Below are 22,305 nucleotides of genomic sequence, written 5' to 3'. Positions count from 1 at the left end.
GCGAGCGCGGCAACGTAGCGGCGGAAGGACCAGCGACCCGCTTCTCCAGTTTGTCGTCTGCGCGCGATACCCGCTTTCCCTTCTGGACAGTTCCGAAGTCCCCAGGGCAACAAACCAAAGTCGCGCCTCGGAGAGGGGCTTGGGAGCCCGGTCCTCTCCTGGAGAGGAGGCGGACGTGGTCCGGGCGTGGGGAGCGGGAGAGAGAGCAGAAAAAGGGAGCCCGGCTGGGCGTGCGCGCTTAGGAGCGCAACGCGAGCGCCCCAGCGGCCCTGCGCCCTCCCGGGGGCCCACTTTGGAAGGAGGGAGTGTCAACCGCGGGAACGGAGGAAGCGGAGAAACCCTCTCCCCGAGGGACGCCCCCAACAGGTCCCTGGTTCCGCCTTCGAAGCCAAAAGCTGCTAGAACACGGGACTCCGCGGCCTCCTCCGCGCGCCCCCTCCGCCCCCGCGCGCAGCCCCGGAGGCTCGCGTCCCCGCCCCCTCAGCGGTGGCGGGCCGGCGGGCCGGCGGGCGCCCCGTCGGCCGCGGCTTCCTCCCCGAAACCCGCCGGCCAGCGCGCATGAGGCCGCTGCCCCCGCCGCGGGCCCAGGCGCCCCCCTCGCTGTGCCCGTGGTGATGCCATGCCCCGCCACCACGCGGGAGGAGAGGAGGGCGGCGCCGCCGGGCTCTGGTTGAAGAGCAGCGCGGCGGCGGCGGCGGCGGCGGCGGCGGGCGGGGGGCGCCCGGGCGGCGGCATGAAGGATGTGGAGTCGGGCCGAGGCCGGGCGCTGCTGACCTCGGCGGCCGCCAGGGGCGACGGCCTGCTGCTGCTGGGCCCCCGCGCGGCCGCGCTCGGCGGCGGCGGCGGCGGCCTGCGGGAGAGCCGGCGGGGCAAGCAGGGGGCCCGGATGAGCCTGCTGGGAAAGCCGCTCTCCTACCCCAGCGGCCAGAGCAGCCGGCGCAACGTGAAGTATCGGCGGCTGCAGAACTACCTGTACAACGTGCTGGAGAGACCCCGCGGCTGGGCGTTCGTCTACCACGCTTTCGTGTGAGTATCCGCGCCCCTCACGCGGCCCCGGTCACCTCGGCGGCGGGGCCCTTCCGCCCGGTCCTCCCCGGGCTGCTGGGCGCTGATGCCCGGGCCCGGCATGCGCTCACACACACACACACTCGCGCGCGCGCGCACGTGGCGGCTTTTATTTCTTTGCACGTGTTCAGGGTCGTCCTCCTAGAGTCTTCCACACCACCCCCCTCACCCCACCTCTCTGCCTCTCCGGAGCGACCTTTCTCCCCTAGTGCAGTCAGTGAGCCGCCGTGCCGCTCTGGGCACGCCGCAGTACTTGACAGTGTACTCGGCGCGGATAACTGGGAGCGATCAGGTCCCGAGAGACGTCAACTTCAACCGAGGGGGGCGCCCGGGAGCTGAGGCCAGGGGAGGACGCGCGCCCGTGCTTGGGAGAGTGTGTTGGAGAGGTCAGGAGGTGATGGCGAGGAAGACGCGGGAAGGGGTGGGGAGGGGAGAGGAGAAAGGGAGACCTGGGTGCTCAGTCTCCGGAGCGGAGCTGGGGGAGCCCCTACTTGGTGGGGAGAACAGCTCGGTTTCCAGTGCGCCCGGAAACACGCCTCGCCACCACCTCCGCCACCACTAACGGAAACTCTGTCAGTGCCTGGAGTCCTTCCTGCCACAGAGGTGGCCAAGGTTTAGAAGAGGCGAGCAGGGCGGGCGAGGAGATGCTCCCGCGCAGTGGCAGGGGCCGGTGGGGAGCCCCGCGCGCGGAGGGGCCGCGGCAGCTACGCAGACCAGCAGCTAGGGGCAGGGATCAGGCAGGGGGTTAAGTAGGCATTTGTGGCTGTTAGTCAAAGTGTGTATGTGGGTGTGTTAAGTAAGCCCTCACCATCTAGCAGAGCATGCTTAATGAGAAAATGATTGGAAGCAAATGTTGATTTTTCCCTTAGGCATTTCAGACCTTTCAGTGGCTTGAAAGTTTACTACTGTTTTTCCCACAACGTCCATTCATGCAGCCTCCTGCTAGAGTTAGGTTTATGGGGATATTTTAAGGTACTTTTTATGCTGTTACGCCCTCATTTTTTTTTCTTCTCCTTCTTCCTCTTCTTTTTCTCCTCTCTTTTTAGTTCTTTTTTTCCTTGCTTCTGTTGTTAAAATGAAATCGAAAGACGTCAGCCTAGGAGACCAGTAGAGAAAGTTGCAGGCATTCACTGATAGGTTCCTTGTTTCCTGGTAAAATAGGTTTTGAACACACAAATTGAGTTTCTTTTCGAAATGAGGCATATCATCCTAACACAGCTTTCACCTGGGACGGAGGATTGGCATCAACTCCAGAAATATTTTTTTGAAATAATATGGAAGTGGAGGGGCTGGTTTTATGAATAGGTGAACCTGGAATTTAACCGCGTAGTGGTCAGGAAATTGGTGGAGTCTACAATCTGTGGGCCTCTGGTGTTCGGAAAATTTTACAGTCCCAGATTGATGTGAACCTGCAGCATTCGGTGGAATATTCCAGCCAACTTGCCATCTGACAATGTACACAAGGCGAACGTTGTGTAGCATCATTATTACATCAAGAGGTATAATGTATGTGAGATTCATGTTGATTTAAATGCGGTCCCTGCAGTAGAACATAGACATAGAGGAACACTCCAGATACTTTTCATGTTCATCCCCTCTAAGTTGATATATAATTAACCTAATGAATCTGATAGATTATTTTGACCTGTTAAGATCTACTAAAACATGTAGGAATAATGATCTGTGTTCAATTTGGCAACAGAATATATCCTGTATGGAAAATAGTTTTTTTTATTTTACAAGTGTATGCTTAGAATATTCATAGCTTAAAATTTACAATATGATGCTATATAGTGGCCTTTCATTTTTGGTGATTTACATACTATCCATATTCAGAGAGGGTTAGAGACAGCCTTGGTGAGTGCTTGTGCTTTGTGTCTTCTAAGTGTTGTCCTTGATCGTGAACGAGGCTGTCTTTTAATGCAACGCTTACTTTTCAATCTGTTGGTGTTTAACAGGTTTTCCTGGCTGTACAGAATTGTAAGATTTTGACAAATGATTTTTCAAGAGGTTCAAGCTGGGATAATTCTCTACTCACCGGGCTTTATCAGGCCATCAGCAACTGTAGTGGTAGATACAAAATCAATTATGTACTTGTCGGTACATGTACAATTGTGAAGTTTTACATTATGCGTTTCTAGAATCCAAAGCTGTAATGCTTGGGCGATTAGATAGGGGTGCTAGTTCCAAATGAGCCCAAAGAAGGAGTGGATAGTATCCTCTTCTGGAAGGATTCAGCACAACCACAGCTGACCCTGGGGGCCAGGCCACCTTTGGCAGTTGCTGCTTATGATTTTAAGTAAGCTTGAGAATAGCCGGACTTTACACATTAAATTAATAAAGGAAAGTTACTTGGAGCTCTAAGTCTAACCAGACCATTAATAATAAAGGAAATTGTAAGAAAACAGTTTCTAAATTGGTGTGACTAACTAATTCCTGGCCAGCCTGGGAATCCCCAGATCTTACTTTAATAACAGTTTTTCAAGCACGTTAAGGTTCTTGCCAAGAACAAGTGCACTGTGATTAATGAGGTACTTCGGGGATGGATTTACTTGGTGGACCAGCGTTTTCATTGCCAAGAAGCAAGAAAAGGGTGTTTAAAGTTATGTTTCAGGTAAAGAAAAATTTCCATTCAGCATGCAAAAGTCATTATCATCATGGTATTTTCATGGTGTAGAGTGTGATATTCAAGTGTATATAGCTGAGCCTGCTAATGAGATGGCTGGCAAGAACAAGAGGTGACTTGCTTCAGTTTCCTCCAATCTTCATAAATTAGTGGAGATTAAGAGAATCCGTTCCCTTGTTGTTCTTAAGGATTTACCCAACAGCCATGTTTCCTGGTTTCCTATTTCCTGTCATCAGCCGTTCTTCAGTTTCATAGAAGAGCTATTCGCATATGAGGTGACATATTTCTTTGAATGTTGTTTGTCCATTTTCAATTCCTCCTCTTTTTTAGGAAAAGTTTAGAAGTATAATGATGATAGCAGAGAAACATGGAAACACATGATGGGCTCCACGTGTTGCTGAAACACGGCCTCCATACCCCACTTACTGAATTGAGACTTGAGGACAGAGTTTTGGATGAGGTAGAAAAGGCAGTTTTCTTTCTTTGCCAGGTGAAGGAGGTCACAGTGGGCTAACACCTCTAAAACTATGAGCCTGCTGGGGAGAGAAAGTGGGGTGTTTTATAGTAAAAGTTCAAGAGTCCAAGGGGTGGAGCTGGTTTCCACAGAGACTGTGTAAACAGGGTAACACATTTTTGCAAAATTGTTCTTATTTTTGTAGATGAAATAGTCTCCTTCCCTCTGCTGGGTACAAAGTTCACCTCCAGCTTTGGGACTCTCTTAATATTCTTGTAGCTAGAACAAAGGATGCACAGCAAGAAGCTCCGTGGAAAAGAGCTCTAGAGAAAAACATGTGCAGTTTAAAGTCAGGTAGATAAATGCTTTTAGCCTTTTAAGCAGGCTGAGGCCTGGGATCTCCTCTGCGGCTCGAACAACAGGATACAAGGAAACCACAAGGGGTCAAGAGGAGGGCACTGAGGTCAAGAGCAGGCCAGTAGGGGCAAGAGCAGAGCACTGAGCATGATCCCTGCACATAGTACCATGAGGGGGTTGGGGGGACCACCCAAGCCTCCCTCCTGTCCAGCCCAACCCTGGTCAGCAAGAGCATGATAAAAACCTTTTAAGCTATTATACAGGTAAGCATTTTACAAACACCATTATAGATATCAGATGGTCATTGATGATGACAGTAGGGCCCTGCTCGGCTACACATATATGAATTCGCATTGATGCAGCAAATGTGATTCTCAGCAATAGCGAAGGAAACGGTGTCACTCATCACTGTGTCTGCTCGTCTTTGCCTGGTGTCATGCCCTGGATCAGAATGTATAGATATTTTCCATGAGAAGATGTAATCCTGTCACCCAGGCTAGGAACCTGAAAGTCATCCTTGATGCCTTTGTTTTTCTCACTTGCTCCCACTGGCCATCCAAAGGATCATTAAATTCTGTGTTCACTCTAGAAACATTCTTCAAATCCATTTCCTTCTCTTTTTTTGCTGATGCCACTAGCCCTCTCTGTTTCTCAGTTTATCACCATTGGGTTATTTGTAATGTCTTGCAGCTTCTGTTCTCAGTCTCCCAGCTCTTTGCTCTGACAACATAGTGTTTTTCCTAAGATACAAATCTTGTATCATCCCCTCGCCTATAATCTTTCCATGAGACTTCACCATCTAGTCATCTGTTCATTCATTTCCACACTGGGAAACATATGAGCATCTACTCTGTGCTCATTCCTAGTAAGGCAAAAAGACTCCAGCACGAGCTGACTGTGAGCTTGTGAACAAATGTGACATGATGCTGCCACAGAAGTGAGTGCAAAGTCGCAGTGGAAAAGAAGAGGAAGTAGAGGTGAGGGCAGAAAGGTCAGCACAGACTTCAAAGAGGAAGTGAGATATGAGCTGAATTTTGACAAATGGCTGGTGCATTTTCAGGTGTAAAGGTAAAGGAGGGATCAGTAGTCTTGATGGAGAAGAGAGCTTAGGTAAAGATAGGGAGCTGTGACTCAACATAGTGATTCTGGGTACTGGTAACTACTTTCGGATAAGGACAACTTCAAGAAAAAAGGGTAGAGCAGAAGGCACATGTACCTGATCTTGGATGGCTTCAGAGGCTGGCCAGGGAATCTAGTCTTTATTCCTGTAGGTAGTACTTGCTGTCAAATGGTGAAGATCAGATGAATGATGTAATCAAATACAAATTTTTGGAAAGATGTGTCTTTCATTGGTTTGCTCAATGGATTAAAAGTGCCAGATAGAACTGGCCAATGAGGAGGTAATAGCAGTTGTCCAAGTTTTCCATTCATTCTTGTACTCCTTCTCCATAAATTCATTCCCCAAATGTTTGTTAACTATCTACCATTCTAGAAAGGTGAGAGATGATTGTCTAAGAAACTTAGGCAGGAACAGTGGGGACAAGGAGGAATTTGAGTAGAGAAAAGTTAAGTAGGTAGAATTAGCAGACTGTTTCCAGCAGTCAGGTGGGCGGTACGAGAAGGGTGACTCTGACTTGGGTGATTTGGGGAAGGGAAATACCATTGGCTGATGTGTGGGACCAAGGATGGAGGGCATACTTTCAGGGTGGTCCAGTGAGTTCAGACTTGCACTTGTGGAGTTTTGGATATTGTAAGACATGTAAGGGGAGACTGTCACCTGCAAAAACGCAACAGCGATCCAAGTACACTCAGCCTCTTTCCACTGGGCCTGAGATCAGCCACCAGAACCATTTCTGGCATGAAAAGAGGACTCAGTGAACAATTTGTGAATGAATGGCTGCCTTGACCAATCCAGACCATCATCTAGATATCTAGATGAGATATTTAGATTGGAAGCCTCTAGCAGTGTTGTGTGAGTTAAAGCAATGACCAGAACAAGTGAGCCAGCCAGGGCTGCAGAGTTAGGTGAGGACACGGGGAAAACAGAGGAAGGACACCAACAGCAAGTGGCGGACAGAAGAGTAAGAACCCACAGGAAAACTGGTGAAAATATACCGGGGTGACCAACGTGCCCAGGAAAAAGCAGAAGACCTTATTTTCCTAAAAGCCAAGGAAGGAAGGTGTGTACAGGAAGGAGATGGTGGCCAGCGGTTTCCAGTGCTGCAGGAAGACCTGGAAGAGATGCGTGGGATTATGCTGGTTTGGTCATTCCCTGGAGGACCTCACGTAACCCCTATGACACGGCTTCTGTCCACCTTTCTTGCTGATCTCTAATGCAAACCCTAAGCCCCATCCTGTGTCTTCCCCCAGACACTATTTTCTCACCCTGTTCTCTTGGACTCTCCCCACTCCTCGTGGTCTTGTGGTCCAAGACCTGCTGTTTCTTCAGAACCCAGTTCAGGGATCACTTCCTCTTGGACAGATCTCCTCTCTGCCAGAATGATTCAACAGCCCTTTATCCCAGGGCCCGTGGCTTCTAGGGAACGTCGTTACCACGGTGCTTGCCCTGCTGTGTGGTCCTCGTGAGCTCCTTGTTCTGCCTCCCGCAAGATGGTGAGCTTCCCACACAGGAAATCTCCTCTATTTCTCTCTGAATCCCAAGCACCTAATAGGTGCCTTGTATCCAGTAGATGCTCAATGAAGGCTTGCTTAATAAGTCAACAGTTTTCCTTTGGAAACCTTCCCTAGAGGAGTTTCAGAGTGAACCAAAGCTGAAGGAATGACCAAGTCTTTTTGATTTTCTTAAAAGTTAAGATACTGATGATTCACACAGAGGAGAAAGGTTAAGGGGCTCGAAACAGGTGGAAATCATTGCTTTGTTTCCAACATTCCCACTAATCAACTTTGTGACTTGGAATATGTTACTTCACCCTGGGGGCTCTCCAGATCTTATCTGTGAAGCAGGGACAGTAGAGTTTGCAACCTGACCATGGTGGTGGAGGATGCTGTGGAGAGCCTGAAATCCTATCATAAGGGGAAGGAGTCCCTGTAGTAAGAAGTGATCTGATCGATCTGCCATTTCCCTGTCTCAGCTCTGAGCTGCTGGGCCATCTCTTAATAGTCCACTGGAACTTCACTCCTAACTCATGGGGAGATCTGTGTCAGTAACCAAAGGGGTCTTTCTGAAGAGTTAAACAGAACACAGCTTCCTTCTGCTTGGAGGATGGATCTGTTTCTTGCCCGTCTCTACCCAGTTTTCTTGCAGGCAGGGGCTCTCTCTGTCTTGTTCTCTGCTGTATCCCTGGCACCAGAATGGTGTCTGCCACATAGGAGACGCTCCATGCAGAAAGACTGATTCACTTACTGATACCCTGTATCTCCAAAGTAGACTACTGGTTCCTGGTGGGAGATGGAGTTTTACTCCATTGGCCACTCCCTGTGTCAGGACTCAAATAGACCCTATGGTGAATGACTTTATATATATATATATATACACACACACATATATATATACACACACACAGATACACACACATACACTATACACTTAAAATATACATATAAATATACAGAATATATATATATGTATATTGTTTTTGCAGTTAAGTCTTGGTCTATAGAAATTAATGTTGGCATTTTATTTTCACTCTTGCGTTCCTTAAAAATAACTGATTTCCCTTAAATATATGGATGCCACCTATGAGTTACACTGCTAGTCTAGAGACATGAAATGCTCTATCTGTCCTTCAAATGAGTCTGTTTTCAGAAATTCAGACAATTGCTATGGTATTTGAGGGTCATGGTCCAATTGGAAATGTTGTTAAGTGTTAACATTCTAGTGTTGAGAGTATGACGGCCCATAAGAAATTAAACATAAGAGTATTTTACAATGGAATGAAGGCTTGATACGAGAACCACTATAAACAAGGGAGGTCACCAGCAGCCTTCTGATAATTGCCTGCAAAGAGGTGGTGCAGTTTAGTTTTTAATTGCAAATGGCTATTTTGGCAGAGAGAAAGCCGGCCGAGCGTGTTTTATCCCCGCCCGCTGGTGTGAAACTGCTTGGAGCCCAGTTGTTGAATCGCCGCAGCTTGGAGTTAACGCTGAATGATCTGTAGACATTCTTGTTTTAACTTCCTTTTCCTTCAGCCGGTTCAAGTAGGCTATTTGAAGCTTTATTTGATTTCCACCTGGGAGACTGGCCACACGACTGCATTTTTTCATCACTTTTAAAATGCTTTAATGGGTCTCAGCGTTTTAGGTGAACCTTTTGATCCTTTATCAGTCTGTCTAAATAGTGAGTTTTCTAAGGGTTACTGAAGACATCTATTTATAAACTTAAAAAATTTGAGCTTTTTCCATTTTATAGATAGACAGGTAGATAGATCTGTCTGTATTTGCCCACATGTATTCCACGCACACACAATTGCATACATGCACACTGCATCCCAACAGAGAATGTGTAAGTGTAAATAGTTACACTTACCTTATTTCTGCACCTCTAAAGGTAAAGAAGACATTTGAATAAAAAGCAATTGAAAAGAAAAAGGTAATGTGGGGTTTATATCCTAATTTGAAAGGTATTTAAATTCAAATACATGTGAAGAGATACACTTTTCACAAACGTAGTTATGGTGCTTGGTGCTGCCATTTAGAGCACCAGTGAGGTAATTCTGGGGACTTTCACCCTTCTGTCAGCGGAAGGATGGTCTTTTATAATTATCATGTTATAATTTCTCTTTTTTTTTCGGTCAATTCAGATGACTATTTAATAGTCATTGTGCACTACCACTGAATGTGATAGATGCTGGTGGTTTAAAAAAAGGGGATGCTGTGGACCTTTGACCTCAAGGATGTTCTTTGGGAATAGATTTGAATTCAGTTATTGACTTTACTGATTAGATGACTATGAACAAGTTCCTTCCAATACCATTGACTTAATCTTTAAAACAGGAATAATAAATTACATCAAGGTATCACAGGATTTTATCATCACAATTAGCATGGTGGCTATTATTGAAACTGGAGAGAAGTACAGAGATAATGTGATGGCCGACTGCCCTGTTATGTCAGAGGTCCAGGATTTCATCCTGGAGGTGATGGGCAGTTTTTCAGGTAAGCAGGGTTTAGGCAGGTGATAATGTCATCGAATTTCCATTTTAGATTGTCTACTTTGCCACCTCTCTGAATGGTGGTTGGAAGGGGACAAGCTCGAGGTAGGAAATCCATTGGAAACTCTTTTTCCAGCTGAGGCAAGAAATAATGAGGACTTGGACTGAGGGTGTGGTGGAGACAGTGGAGAAAGACAATATGGCGTTAGAGTTGAAATGTATTAAGGAAGGAGTCAATGTGGAAGATGAAGAAGAGGGACGGATTTGTTCTTTCTAGGTTCCTGGCCTGGGTGGTTGGCTACATAGTGGGGACATTAACAAGATGAAGAATACAGGTGGGACAGCAGATTGAGGGGCATGCCAGAGGTGATGAGATGAGCTAGTTTTGGAGATACTGGGCTTTCAGTGCATGGGACTTCTAACTACATATGTCCAGCAGCCATGGATGAAGAAGCACAGACACTAGGTGAAATCACAAGGAAACCATGTCAGAGAGAGAAGGCAATAGCTCAAGGATGGAGACCTAAGGAATACCAACATACAAGGGGTAAGCAAAGGAAAAGGGGACTCAAATGGAATAGACAGCAAGAGGTAAGGAAACACGAGACAAAAAGATGGTCAGGTGGTCATTTGAATCAAGGATATTGAGAGTTTCCAAGAATAGTCAACTATGAAATATAGACATTGTAGTTTGTTAAGGTAAGGACCAAGGAGTTACCACTGGACTTGGCAACATGGAAACCACCAGTGATTTTGTGACCTCATCAACAAAGTGGTTAATACAGAAGCCAGGATGTTGTGGGCTGAAAATTGAATCAGAAGTGATGAGAGGAAACAGTGAATGTGAACCATATTCAGTTGGTTCAGCAGGAACATAAGAAGAGAGACAGGACATTCACTCGAAGGAAATGCAGGACTAAGAGGGACAGCAAGAGGGGATAAGTCATAGGAAAGAAGATTATTTACCATTAAAAGTAGTCATTTAAATTATTGATGCTATCCTTGGCGTTGTTCTTTTTTTCAATTTTTTACATTTTTATTGAAGTATAGTCAATTTACACTGTTGTATTAGTTTCAGGTGTACAGCAGAGTGATTCAGTTATATGCATATATTCTTTTTCATATACTTTTCCATTATGGTTTATTACAGGATATTGAATGTACTACCCTGTGCTACACAGTAGGTTCTTGTTGTTTATCTAGTTTATATACAGTATTGTGTATCTGTTAATCCCAGACTCCTAATTTATCCCTCCTCCCACTTTCCCCTTTAATAACCATAATTTTTCTATGTCTGTAAGTCTGTTTCTGGTTTGTAAATAAGTTCACCTGTATCTTTTTCTTTTTTAGATTCCACATATTAGTGATATCATATGGTATTTGTCTTTGTCTGACTTACTTCACTTAATATGACAATCACTAGGCATTGTTCTAAGTGCCTTAAACACGTTATGTCTTTTAATCTCAGAACAGCCCTAAGAGGTACTATTCATATTATCACCTCCTTTGAACAGACTAGAATGCTGTTCAAAGGGAGGGAGAGGTTCAGTAATCTGTCCATGTCAGTCCCTGAGTTAACAGCAGAAGAGGGCTTCGAACTAAGGCGGTGGGACTGAGATGGCGCATTCTTAACCACAGCTCCTTCATTGTGGATGGTACCTGGTGGCCTGGGGCCCCTTCTGTTGGATAGAGAGCATCATTATAAAAACTGCATTTGGGTCTGGTCCAGCTCTTAGCAATGTAGTATATGCGTAATAAATAATTTGTTGAGAAAAATGAATGAGAGTTCAAATCTCTTATAACCTAGTGTCAGAGGATTACATATGACTCAATAGTATTAGGAGTATGTGTTTCTCTGTCTTCAAATTCTAACCAGCTCAAGTCTTAATTTTTCCTTGAAGTTTTTTCTTGATAGTCCTGGCTTATTTCCTTATCTTTATTTACCTCCCACAGCTTTTATTATTTGGACCATGTATTTTAGCCCTTAATTACATTCTTGCATCGCTTTCTAATTGGACCGTTTATCTCATTCTTCGCAAATAATTTGTGTCTTAAGAAACCAAAGTACCGTCTTCTTTTCTATCTCCTATGGCTTCAAGCCCAGATCTTTATCCTTTATTTTTAACCAAAATTCACCCAGTTCATTGCTCCCAGAGGGACTATTTGAATGTTATAACTTTTTTTCCCCCAAGCAGGAATTTCCTTAAGTTCTACTAGATTAAGTTGTAGAGCAACTTGTATTAAGAACCCAAATGGCTATCATAACTTCTTAATACCATTTTCTGTCAACATAAAATTTCTGATTGATACTCCCATTGCAAAAACCTAAGATTTATTAAGAATAAATATGTAAAAGATTAAGTCTAAGTAGATACAAAGACTGGAAGGAAATACAAAAAAATAAAATTAAAGCAGCAATTGCTTCATTGATGTTTTGTAATGGCTGAATGTAGAATCATTTGCTCCAAACTGATTTTTACAGGATTTTCATTCTTTAAACTAATAAAACACTCATGTTTTCTTTGCACTAGTATAAATGCCTTCCATTCAGCCTCCATGTTTCTCCCCTGCCCCCCCCCCCACGATTTTCCTGGACGTTTCTTCTTTCTCTCTTGTGTGTACCACCGTTTCCCCCACCCCCACCCCCAATTAAACTACTCTTAGTTGTTTTTTTTTTTTTAACTCTCTCTGTGCATCTGTATTTCTGGAGTGAGCTTTCTCTTCATTTCTTTTTTACCACGTTGTACAATTTGATTTCTCTTCCTCTTAAAGCTGTCTGCTGGTAATCAAGGGATGCTCTGACCCTGTAATCGCTTACAGGCTCCAAGAGTGCGGCTGTGTGAGGAGATGGGGCTATGCAATTCCCACATCACACTGCAGTAATTAACTGGAGCCTCTGGAAAGACTGGGGGTTACCGAACCTGACTTTTCTGGGGTTTTAGTGAGGCTCAGATTTCTTAGGAAATAAAAGAGTGAAGCCTTGCAATTGCTCTGAGATTTTCTAATATCTACCTGTCATTTCTGAAATCTGGCAGTGCTCAGTTATTCTGTGAATAATTTTTAAAAGATTATACTTTCCATTTTGGAAGTTGACTACTGTATATAGCTGAGAAATAAATTAGAAATTATTTTTTTTTCCAAAGGGGGTGGGTATAGCTCAGTGGTAGGGTCTGTGCTTCACACACACGAGGTTCTGGTTTCAATCCCCAGTGCCTCTATTTTTAAAAAAAGAGCACCATGAGAAATTAGATGGAATTATTATAGAAAAAGACATTGGAAATGTCTAAATATGTTTATAATATATAGTTAAATAGCAGTTAACTTAAAAATATCACATGTTCATCAATAAATGAATGGATAAAGAAGATGTGGTATGTATACATAACACTTATGTATATATATACACACATATATATATACACACACACATAAAACACACACAATGGAATATTACTCGGCACTAGAAAAGAACGAAATCTTGCCATTTGCAACAACATGGATGGACTTTGAGGATTTTAAGCTAAGTGATATGTCAGAGTAAGACAAATACCACATGGTCTCACTTACATGTAGAATCTAAGAAACAAAACACGAACAAACAAAACAAGGTAGAAACAGATTTACAGATACAGAGAGCAAACTGGTGGCTGCCAAAGGGGAGGGGAATAAAATAGATTGGAGGAAATAGGTGAAGGGGATTCAGAGGTACAAACTTTCCATTATAAAACCAATAAATCATAAGAATGTAACATACTGCAGAAAGAATATAGTCAATAATACTGTATTTTTAAATGGTGACAGATGGTTACTAAACATGGTGATCATTTTGTAATGTATTCAATTGTCAAATCACTAGATTGTACACCTGAAACTAACATAATATTGGAAGGCAACTATATTGCCTCAAAAAATATTTATCACATAGACTGATATAATTGTTAGCAGCTTCCTTACTCAGTGAGCCAAGAAGTAGATCTATAATTTGGCAACAGAGCTTCCATTTTTCTTTTTAATTGGAGATTGAAGCATGCACTCAAAACTCAAGTTGTCCTTGGAGTACCATAAGAGAGACAAAACCACCAGTAGTTTTTCCTAGTTGGACATGTTTCCAAAGCATAGACTTGTGACCACTATTCCCGTAATCTTTTCTAGAACGGGCACCGGGTTCAGGGCTCCCTTTTCTGTGAAGCTCTTCCCCTCACGTCTGGGTGACTCTGGGACCAGACGAAATTGAGAATTGGGCTTCTCCTTCTGTGTTTTGGGTGGTTGGATACATTTCTCTTGTGTAAAGTCAGAGCGTGATTCTTCAGTGTGTGTTCAATAACCTGACCTCATGCTCTGCATAAGGGCTTGACTGGGAAGTACAGAGACCTGGCGGAGACAAGCCAGCATGTTCTCTCCTGGCATTTTTAGTCCAGAAGGATAGGAGTTTGCTCTTTACTGAGCTGTGAAAACCATCTCTCTGCATTGACAGGATGAAAGCAAAGGTTGGCCCTTCTCCAGGGCATTTTGCTACTGCTCCACTTGAAGGGGTTTACCAGGTAAACTCTGATCACCAGATGTCTAAACCTGCCAGCTGCTAGTTCTCAAGGCCCCCGCTGCCTGTGCAGGTGGGCATTCTGTTTGTCCATCCCCACGCAAAGACCAGACACAGGAGTCCCTATGGATCATGGTCATTTCCGAAGAGCAATACTGAAACCGGTGAAACTGAATGTTCCCGTTAATAAAACATTCTGAGTATGTTTAATTTGCTCCAGAGTATTTTTAAAAATAGAAAAGACACCATTGCTGCTTCATAAAGACTTTGTTTTGGGATGTTATTTTTCTCTCCCCCAAATAGTTTAAGAACAATCATGTAAACCGAAAGTTTGTTTTTTAAAAAAATCCAGTGAAATGCCTGTTTATCTTCAGTATGTATTCTAAATTTCTACTATTGTTAACTTTCTTTATTCTAGTACATGGAGGGAGACTACTATACCCAGCCTTCGCCGGAGCCTAGAATTCATTATTCATTCTTAATTTTTTTGGTGGGGGGTAATTAGGTTTATTTGTTTATCTATTTTAATTGTTTTAATGGAGCTGCTAGGGGTTGAACCCAGGACTTTGTGCATGCTAAGCTTGAGCTCTGCCACTGAGCTCCCCCCTCCCCCCATTCATTCATTCTTTCATTCATTGTGTATTTGAGTGCCCACCTCATGCCATGTCCTTGGAACACTTTGGAAAATACTCCTTCCCGTTTGATAGACTTTCTCCAGGCATGTGGAAAATGGCTCTTCTTCAGCTGAAGAGAGGCACGCCAGAGTGGAGGTAAAGTCGGGAAGGGTAGGAATGTGTGTTTATTACAGTCTGTAATGTGCTCTTGTTCCATCTCCTTAAGGCTATAACCTTAGCTTCAAATATATTTCTGAACTAAGTGGACAGTCAGGTTAAGGAATTACAGGGTGAGATTAAATTAGTTTTAAATTTACCATGCCAGATGATGAAAACCCATAGTTGCCTTCTGCTCCATCCAGTGGAAAAGGCAGGGAAGCTGAGTGGCAATACAGTGACCTTGGGGGGACCCACCTGTAGCCTGCAAGATAAAATCTGGAACCCGAGGAGCATCTGCTGTTACTTCTGTGGTCCTTGACTACTGGAAGAAATGACAGTCCCTTTGTTTAGGGGTGACTTTTACCAAGCTTGAACATTTAAATTGGCATCCAAGTTTTTTTCCCCCCAAGAAGAACATCAGATACGTTCCTTTATGTTCAGATCCACCAGAGCATAAACACAAGGAGATGGCTTAGAATCAGCACAAAGCAGTCACTCGATCAGTCCCACATCAGTCTTACCCTGAGATGGCCCTGCAGACCTTCCACAGATAGCACAGGAGACACCCAAGGAAAGAAAAAAGGGTACAGTCATCATGCCAATCATGTTGACTTCTGCAGTCATTTGGGCCACCGGTCTGGGGGACCACGCTTCTCTCAGGAGAAGGGAGTGGTAGTCTTTCCACTGCACATGAAAGTTATCTTTGGCAGGAAAGATTCCCTTACATGGTCCCAGTGCTTTTGCTCCCAGTGTTGGACTTTGATGAGTTACTTTACAAGTAACTGTTCCCAAACTAGTCGGGTCATGCTGCTGACAGCTGTTTTTCCAGAGCTCATGGGTATGGAGTTTTATTCCAGGCTTCAGGGCAGGAAGTGGATAATAAAAGTGAGTTTATAGATGGCACCAAGCAAGGTAGCCTAGACAACCATAAAAAGAATAGTCAAGGAACTGTCACGTTGTGCTGGAGAAAACAGAATCTTCCTCTCATTCAAGGGTAGAGACCATAATTCACAATTGTCATTAACAAGACAGCATTCTTTTTTTCCCTCCAAAAAAGGTTAAAGGCAATTACTTAAATTTTTTTTGGTTTGTTGTTGGTCCAAAATCCGTCTCCACGTTGCAGCCTTAATATAGATTTCCAAAGCACATGATAATACATTTGAAAGACCTATTCACAATACATCTATTATGTGTCTTTTTTTTAATCCTTGCTTCCAGAGCTGCAGGTGAGTGATGGTGACTCCAGATTTAGTGCCTGGGGTTGGTACAGTGACATAGTATGGTAGGGGGTGACCTGGAGTGTTAGCTCTGGGAATGTGGAAGAAGGGAGATGGAAGAGGGTTCAAAGGGAGAACCAGAGTTCTCAGTCCTGGAGCCACATCTGGTAGACAAAAGAGATGAAAGAGTTCAGATTTTCCAGCTTTCAGGCCAGTGTGACTAAGACTGAGCAGAAGTTGCTTAATTCTGTTTTAGGGAGAGACAGGGTGCACGAGTGAACATATAACCTGTTTGAGCTTTGGGAGAGAGAGTAGGGTCATTTGTTACCAAGGTAGAGGTGATGAGGGATGAAATTATGAAGCTGGTGGGAGACGAAGGTTCAGGGAGAAAAGAAGAGAAGGAGGAGTTTGTGAAAGAGAGATGAGAAGACTAGGGAAATACAGCAGCTGCAGGAGGACCAAGTCTCAAAGAAGTGGAGTGAGGGGCTTATAAAGAAGAGAAATGATGCTCAGAAGATAGGGTGCATATGTCTTTTTGAATAAGTGTTTTCATTTTCTTCGGATATCTACCCAGGAGTGGAATTCCTAGACATATGGTAGTTCTGTTTTTTTTTTTTCTTTCTTTTTTGGAGGAACCTCCATGCTGTTTTCCACAGTGGCTGCACCAACTTACATTTCCACCAACAGTGGACAAGGGCTGCCTTATCTTCACATCCTCGCCAACATTTATTATTTTGGTTGTCTTTTTTAATGATGGCCATTCAGACAGGTGTGAGGTGATGTCTCACTGTGGTTTTGATTTGCATTTCCCTGATGGTTAGTGATGTTGAGCATCTTTTTGTGTCTGTTGGCCATTTGTATGTCTTCATTGGGAAAATATCTGTTCAGGTCTTTTGCCCATTTTTTAATCATTGAGTGCTTTTTTTTTTTGATGTTGAGTTGTATGAACTATTATATATGTTGGATATGAACCCCTTATGAAAGATACCTTCTGCACATATCTTCTTCCATTCATTAGGTTGTCCTTTTGTTTCATTGATGGCTTCCTTCCCTTTAAAAAAAGCTTTTAAATTAGTTAGGCCCAACTTGGATTTTTTTTTTTGCTCTTGTTTCTCTTGCCTGAGGAGATAGAGCCAAACAAATATTGCTAATAAGACTTATGTCAAAGAACATACACCTATGTTTTCTTCTAGGGGTTGTATGGTTTTCTGTCTTAACATTTAGGTCTTTAATCCATTTTGAGCAACCTAAATGTCCATCAACAGATACGTATAATATTCCGTACACAATGGAATATTACTCAGCCATAAAAAAGAATGAAAATTTGCAGTTTGCAACAACATGGATGGATATGAAGGGTATTATGCCTAGTGAAGTAAGTCAGACCAAGAAAGGCGAATACTTTAAGTTTTCAGTTATATGTGGAACTAAAAAATACAACAGATGAACAAATATAACAAAACAGAAACAGGCTCATTGATGCAGAGAACAAATTATTGGTTGCCAGTGGGGAGGGCAAGAGAAGGGTAGAAGATTAAGGGATACAGACTACTAGGTATAAAATAATGTAAATATATTTAATATAAAATAATATACATATAATAAATAATGTAAATAATGTAAGTATTATGTATAAATAAATAATATAAAATAAATAAGGTTCAAAGATGTAATGTACAACACAGGGAATATAGCCAATATTTTATAATAACTTTAAATTGAGTGTAATGTATAAAAATAGTGAACCATCATGCTCTACACCTGAAACTAAATCTAACATTATGAATCAACTATACTTCAGTAAAAAATACAAAATGCCATTGAAAAATATTTTAATCAACTTCTAAAAAAAATGAGAGAGGAATGAAGACATAAATGGAGCAGGAGGCAATAATGTAGATAGCCAGGATAAAGGTGGGGTGGGCAGGGTGGCCAGGACCTGGAAGGGATCTCAGCCTCTAGGATGGAACAGCATCTGCAGTCCCATGTGCTCTGAGGACATTCAGTGTCACATGGAAGGAATCACATCCAGGATAAGGACCAAAACAACCCAATGACCAGGCAGGGTGGGGGCACTGCAGCCAGCATCTCAGAAGGCACAGCAGAGCGGGAGGGGTGCCGGAAGGGGTACCTGGAGAGAGGGTGGTCAGAGGGCCTCCTGTGCAGGCAGGGAATCTGGTTTGGAGGCGGCCTCGCAGTCCGGAAGGGAGATGCCAATTGGCCCAAGCAGTGCTAAGGGTTTGAGGTGAGGCACCCCATGCTCAGAGGCAGGGAGGAGGAACAGGTGAGGCCGCATCACTGATAATTAAACCAGTTAAATGGGTGAAGAGAGAGGGAGGGGGAGACTGGGAGATCAGGGAGCAACAGAGGAGAACTTAAACCTTTTATTTTTCCAAGCAGCTGGAAGTTGGTACAAATATAAAAGCCTAGGGAAAAGCCCCGTGCCCCGAAAGGGGAGGATGAAGCAACTGAGGGGAGCGAGGTCTTGGAGGAAGAGAGGTAGGGACTGATGGTAAAGAAAACTCTGGGGTGGCGGCTCTGGGGTGAGATAAGACAGCAGCAGGAGGCAGATAACAGGGTGTCGTGACCACAGCAAAGACCCTGATGGCGATGAAGTGACCAAGTAGGAGACCTGGGGCAAGTGACCCTGAGATGTCCTTGACAGCTATGTACTGGGAGATTGAGAAAGCAGAGGAAGCCACAACCCAGAGAGCTAGCAGCTGCGTCCCAGGTAAAGGAAGTCACTCACACTGAGCACTGGTGACAGGGGGCAGGTCCCTGCCATCTGGGAGCGTCCGCCGCCTGATAAATGTGTAAACATGCAAGTGTGATAGCTCCTTATAGAATCACTGGTGCCCCCAAATGGTAGTTTTCATACTCGTGGCCAGAGGAGAACATACTGCAGTAAGAGGCACATATGAAGGAGGTGTTTAATGAACAGATGAGTGTGTAAATACATTAACACACTATGTTACTCGCTTTGCAGTAGCATTGGGTTGGGTGCCTACATGACAGGCAGAAATTTCCTGTTGTCTGTAGAAGTTCCCTGAGCTTGAATAAAAAAAGTTTTCTGTAATCTCTGTATGTTTGAATACACATATAAAAGCATGTCCTTAAAGCTCATGGTTGGAAACGTTGTCAGTATCTGCTGCTTTGACACGTTTAAGTAATGGAATAACGGAGCTTGAAGGGCCTCTGTGACCTACTCTAAGACTGTCCTTTTTTGCTGGGAAAACGTCCACTGCAGAAATGTTAAGTGACTGGGTTAGGTTAAAACACTCACTGCCAGGGGCAGCCCTGATGGCCAGGCCGTCCTGTCACCCTTAGAGACATGACTTCAATTGTAGGCCTTGTGATCTGCTCAAACCTCCCTCTAATGAAGGTTCTCTGTGGTTTTTAAAAGTGAATAGTGACATTTTAAATGCTGTGGTTTTGTTCAACTATTGGATGAAGAATGTTCCTTTTAAATTTTTTTTACTTCATTTGTTAATGGAGGTACTGGGGCTGGAACCCAGGACCTTGTGCATGCTATGAATACACTCTGCCACTGAGATATACCCTCCTTGCTCAAGTTTTTAGCTTTTAAGTTTTATACCTCTGCTGAGAAATGCTGCATAAACACCAAGTAGGAAGAAACCATGTTTTTTGTTTTTTGTTTTTTGTTTTTTTGTTTTTTGTTTTTTTGTTTTTTTCTGAAGGGAGGCACTGGGGATTGAACCCAGGACCTCATGCATGCTAAGCACACGCTCTACCACTGATCTATACCTCCCACCCCCCAAGAATATTCTTTTAAACAGCATTTTAGGGCCTTTTCTCTCTATATATATATATGTATATTGGCAGAGAAAATATTCCCCTCTGTTACAAATCCCTAAAAGCCAACAAAAGGTGTTAATTTTTATGATTTTTTTTTCTTCTAAAGAAGTCAAATTCTGAAGCAGGGTTCTCTTTAGGGGTTAAAACATCTATTGACTTGCTGTTTAAAGAGCAAGGCTCCAATAAATGAAGAGATCAGATGAGAAATCAAGGGGAGGGTATAGCTCAGTGGTAGAGTGCTTGCTTAGCATGCACGAGGTCCTGGGTTCAACCCCCAGTACCTCTATTAAAAAAACAAACAAACAAATTATTATTTAGTGAGCCAACTGTGGTTTCCTTCCAGATAATGACAATTTGGCAAGAAATATCTCCAGATTTTGAGGGAGTGGGAAAGAGTACACATCACCATTATGTGAGGCTCCAGTGCCTCAGTCAGTCGGTCTGTCTGTCTGTCTCTCTCTCTCATACACACACACACACACACACACACACGCACACACGCACACAATCTAATTACACTTGGTAAATTCACTAGGGGAAGGCAAGCGTGTTCACCCAGAAATTCCAATGAGCTCGCACATCTGTCCTTAAGTGCACCTTGCACCCTGTTTGTGTGCCCAGGAGGGCCTGGGTGGGTTGTTCAGACCCAGGCAGGAGCAGCAGGGTGAGACGACCCTCCCCACTTCTGAAATTCCTCATCCTCTTTACCAGAGGGGACGCACACCTCCCGCTTTGCAAGCACAGTATCTTCTTATTTCATATGAATCATCGAAATTATGTGAACTTTGATTTCCACCCTCCTGGTCTGTGAGAGGCTTTTCCCTCCCATTTTTAAAAATTGAAGTATAGTTGATTTACAATGTTATATTAGTTTCTGGTTTGCAGCATAGTGATTCAGTTATACAAATAAACATACATTCTTTTTCATACTCTTTCTCACTGCAGGTTACTACAAGCCATTGAATAGACTTCCCTGTGCTATACAGTAGGACCTTGTTGTTTATCTATCCTGTGCATAGTAGTTTGTATCTTTTTATGGTTAATATTGTCATTAGAAGACTAATGGTTTCTAGTGGTTTCATTAATGAATAATGAGAAAGGAGTTTGGGCAATGTTTGAAATTGCTGGGCTGGAGATGGCCATTTTGTGCATGAGTTGTGGCCGTACACTGAGAGGTGCTTCTCCAGACTTCTTTTTAGCTAGGAAGATCTTAAGTCAGAGACATGACTTAGAGAAAATGAAGGGCTCTCATTTATTTAAAAAAAATTTTTTTTATTTAAGTATAGTCAGTTTACAATGTGTCAACTTCTGGTGTACAGCATCATGTTTCAGTCATATGTGTTCATACATATACTCCTTTTCATATTCTTTTTCATTATAGATTACTACAAGATATTGAATATAGTTCCTTGTGCTCTACAATAGGACCTTGTTATTCATCCACTATATATATATAGAGTTAGTATCTGCAAATCTTGAACTCCAAATTTATCCCTTCCCACACCCTTTCCCTGCTGCTCCAGTAACCATAAGTTTGTTTTCTATGTCTGTAAGTCTGTTTCTGTTTTGTAAATAAGTTCATTTGTCTCTTTTTGATAGATTCCACATATAAGTAATATCATACGGTATTTTTCATTCTCTTTCTGGCTTACTGTCTCCTTTATTTTTAGGAACAGTTCTTTATGCCCTAAGTTACCCCCATGATTTTTGAATACCTAAGATATTCTTTCTCAGGTGTCAGAACCCCCTCACTCATGGTCCTGCTTCCGGGCTAATTCATTCAGTACCCAGCACCACCAGAAAGGGGCGGGGACGGGGGACAGACAGAGAAGGCCAGGCCTGATTCTCTTTGACACATGGCTGTTACTTTTTCCCTTAGAGAAGAGGGTTGGTTTGGTGCCACAAAACAGAGCTCTTTACAAAGGCCTCCCTTACTCATGGAACAGATCTACACACAAATACATGCAAAGTACTTACCCTGGTCCTCAAATAAAGAGACCCTGCCGTTAATAAACTTCGACCTTCCCTGTCAAAGAAGGTCTGATTCTGTGACACTTATTAAACATCCCCAGTGGATGTAGCCGCTGCCCAGCCGCATCAGATTCACAGGCCACATCCTCACCCCACGCAGTAACATCAGTCTCTTAAAAACTCTTCCAGACAAGACTGTCATGTACTTCTTACAGAGGCCAGAATTTTCTCTCATTCAGAGATCTGTGCAGTTTGCAAAGGTGTAAACATAGGAATTTGCCCTCAAGCTTGTTTTGTTTTTTAAGAAAAAATACAGAAACAGCCTAAAACTCCATCATTACTGGCTAGATCATCAATGATGGCAAAATTGTCCAAGGG

At 43.5% G+C, this 22,305-nt stretch overlaps 1 protein-coding gene across 1 annotated transcript in view; it reads left to right on the top strand.

The window, feature by feature from the left end:
* The first annotated feature begins 608 nt into the window (after positions 1-608).
* Positions 609-22,305, top strand: part of KCNQ5 (potassium voltage-gated channel subfamily Q member 5) — a 456,708-nt gene continuing 435,011 nt past the window's right edge. The window contains exon 1 of the mRNA XM_072965455.1: positions 609-1,026. Within this exon, the coding sequence (XP_072821556.1) occupies positions 620-1,026 (407 nt within the window). The 5' untranslated portion in view covers positions 609-619. The remainder of the gene's footprint in view (positions 1,027-22,305) is intronic.

Source organism: Vicugna pacos, chromosome 8 (genome assembly GCF_048564905.1).
Source record: "Vicugna pacos chromosome 8, VicPac4, whole genome shotgun sequence".
Taxonomy (NCBI): Eukaryota; Metazoa; Chordata; class Mammalia; order Artiodactyla; family Camelidae; genus Vicugna; species Vicugna pacos.
Note: the sequence above shows the minus strand (reverse complement) of the source record. Positions and strands in the feature narration are given on the sequence as shown.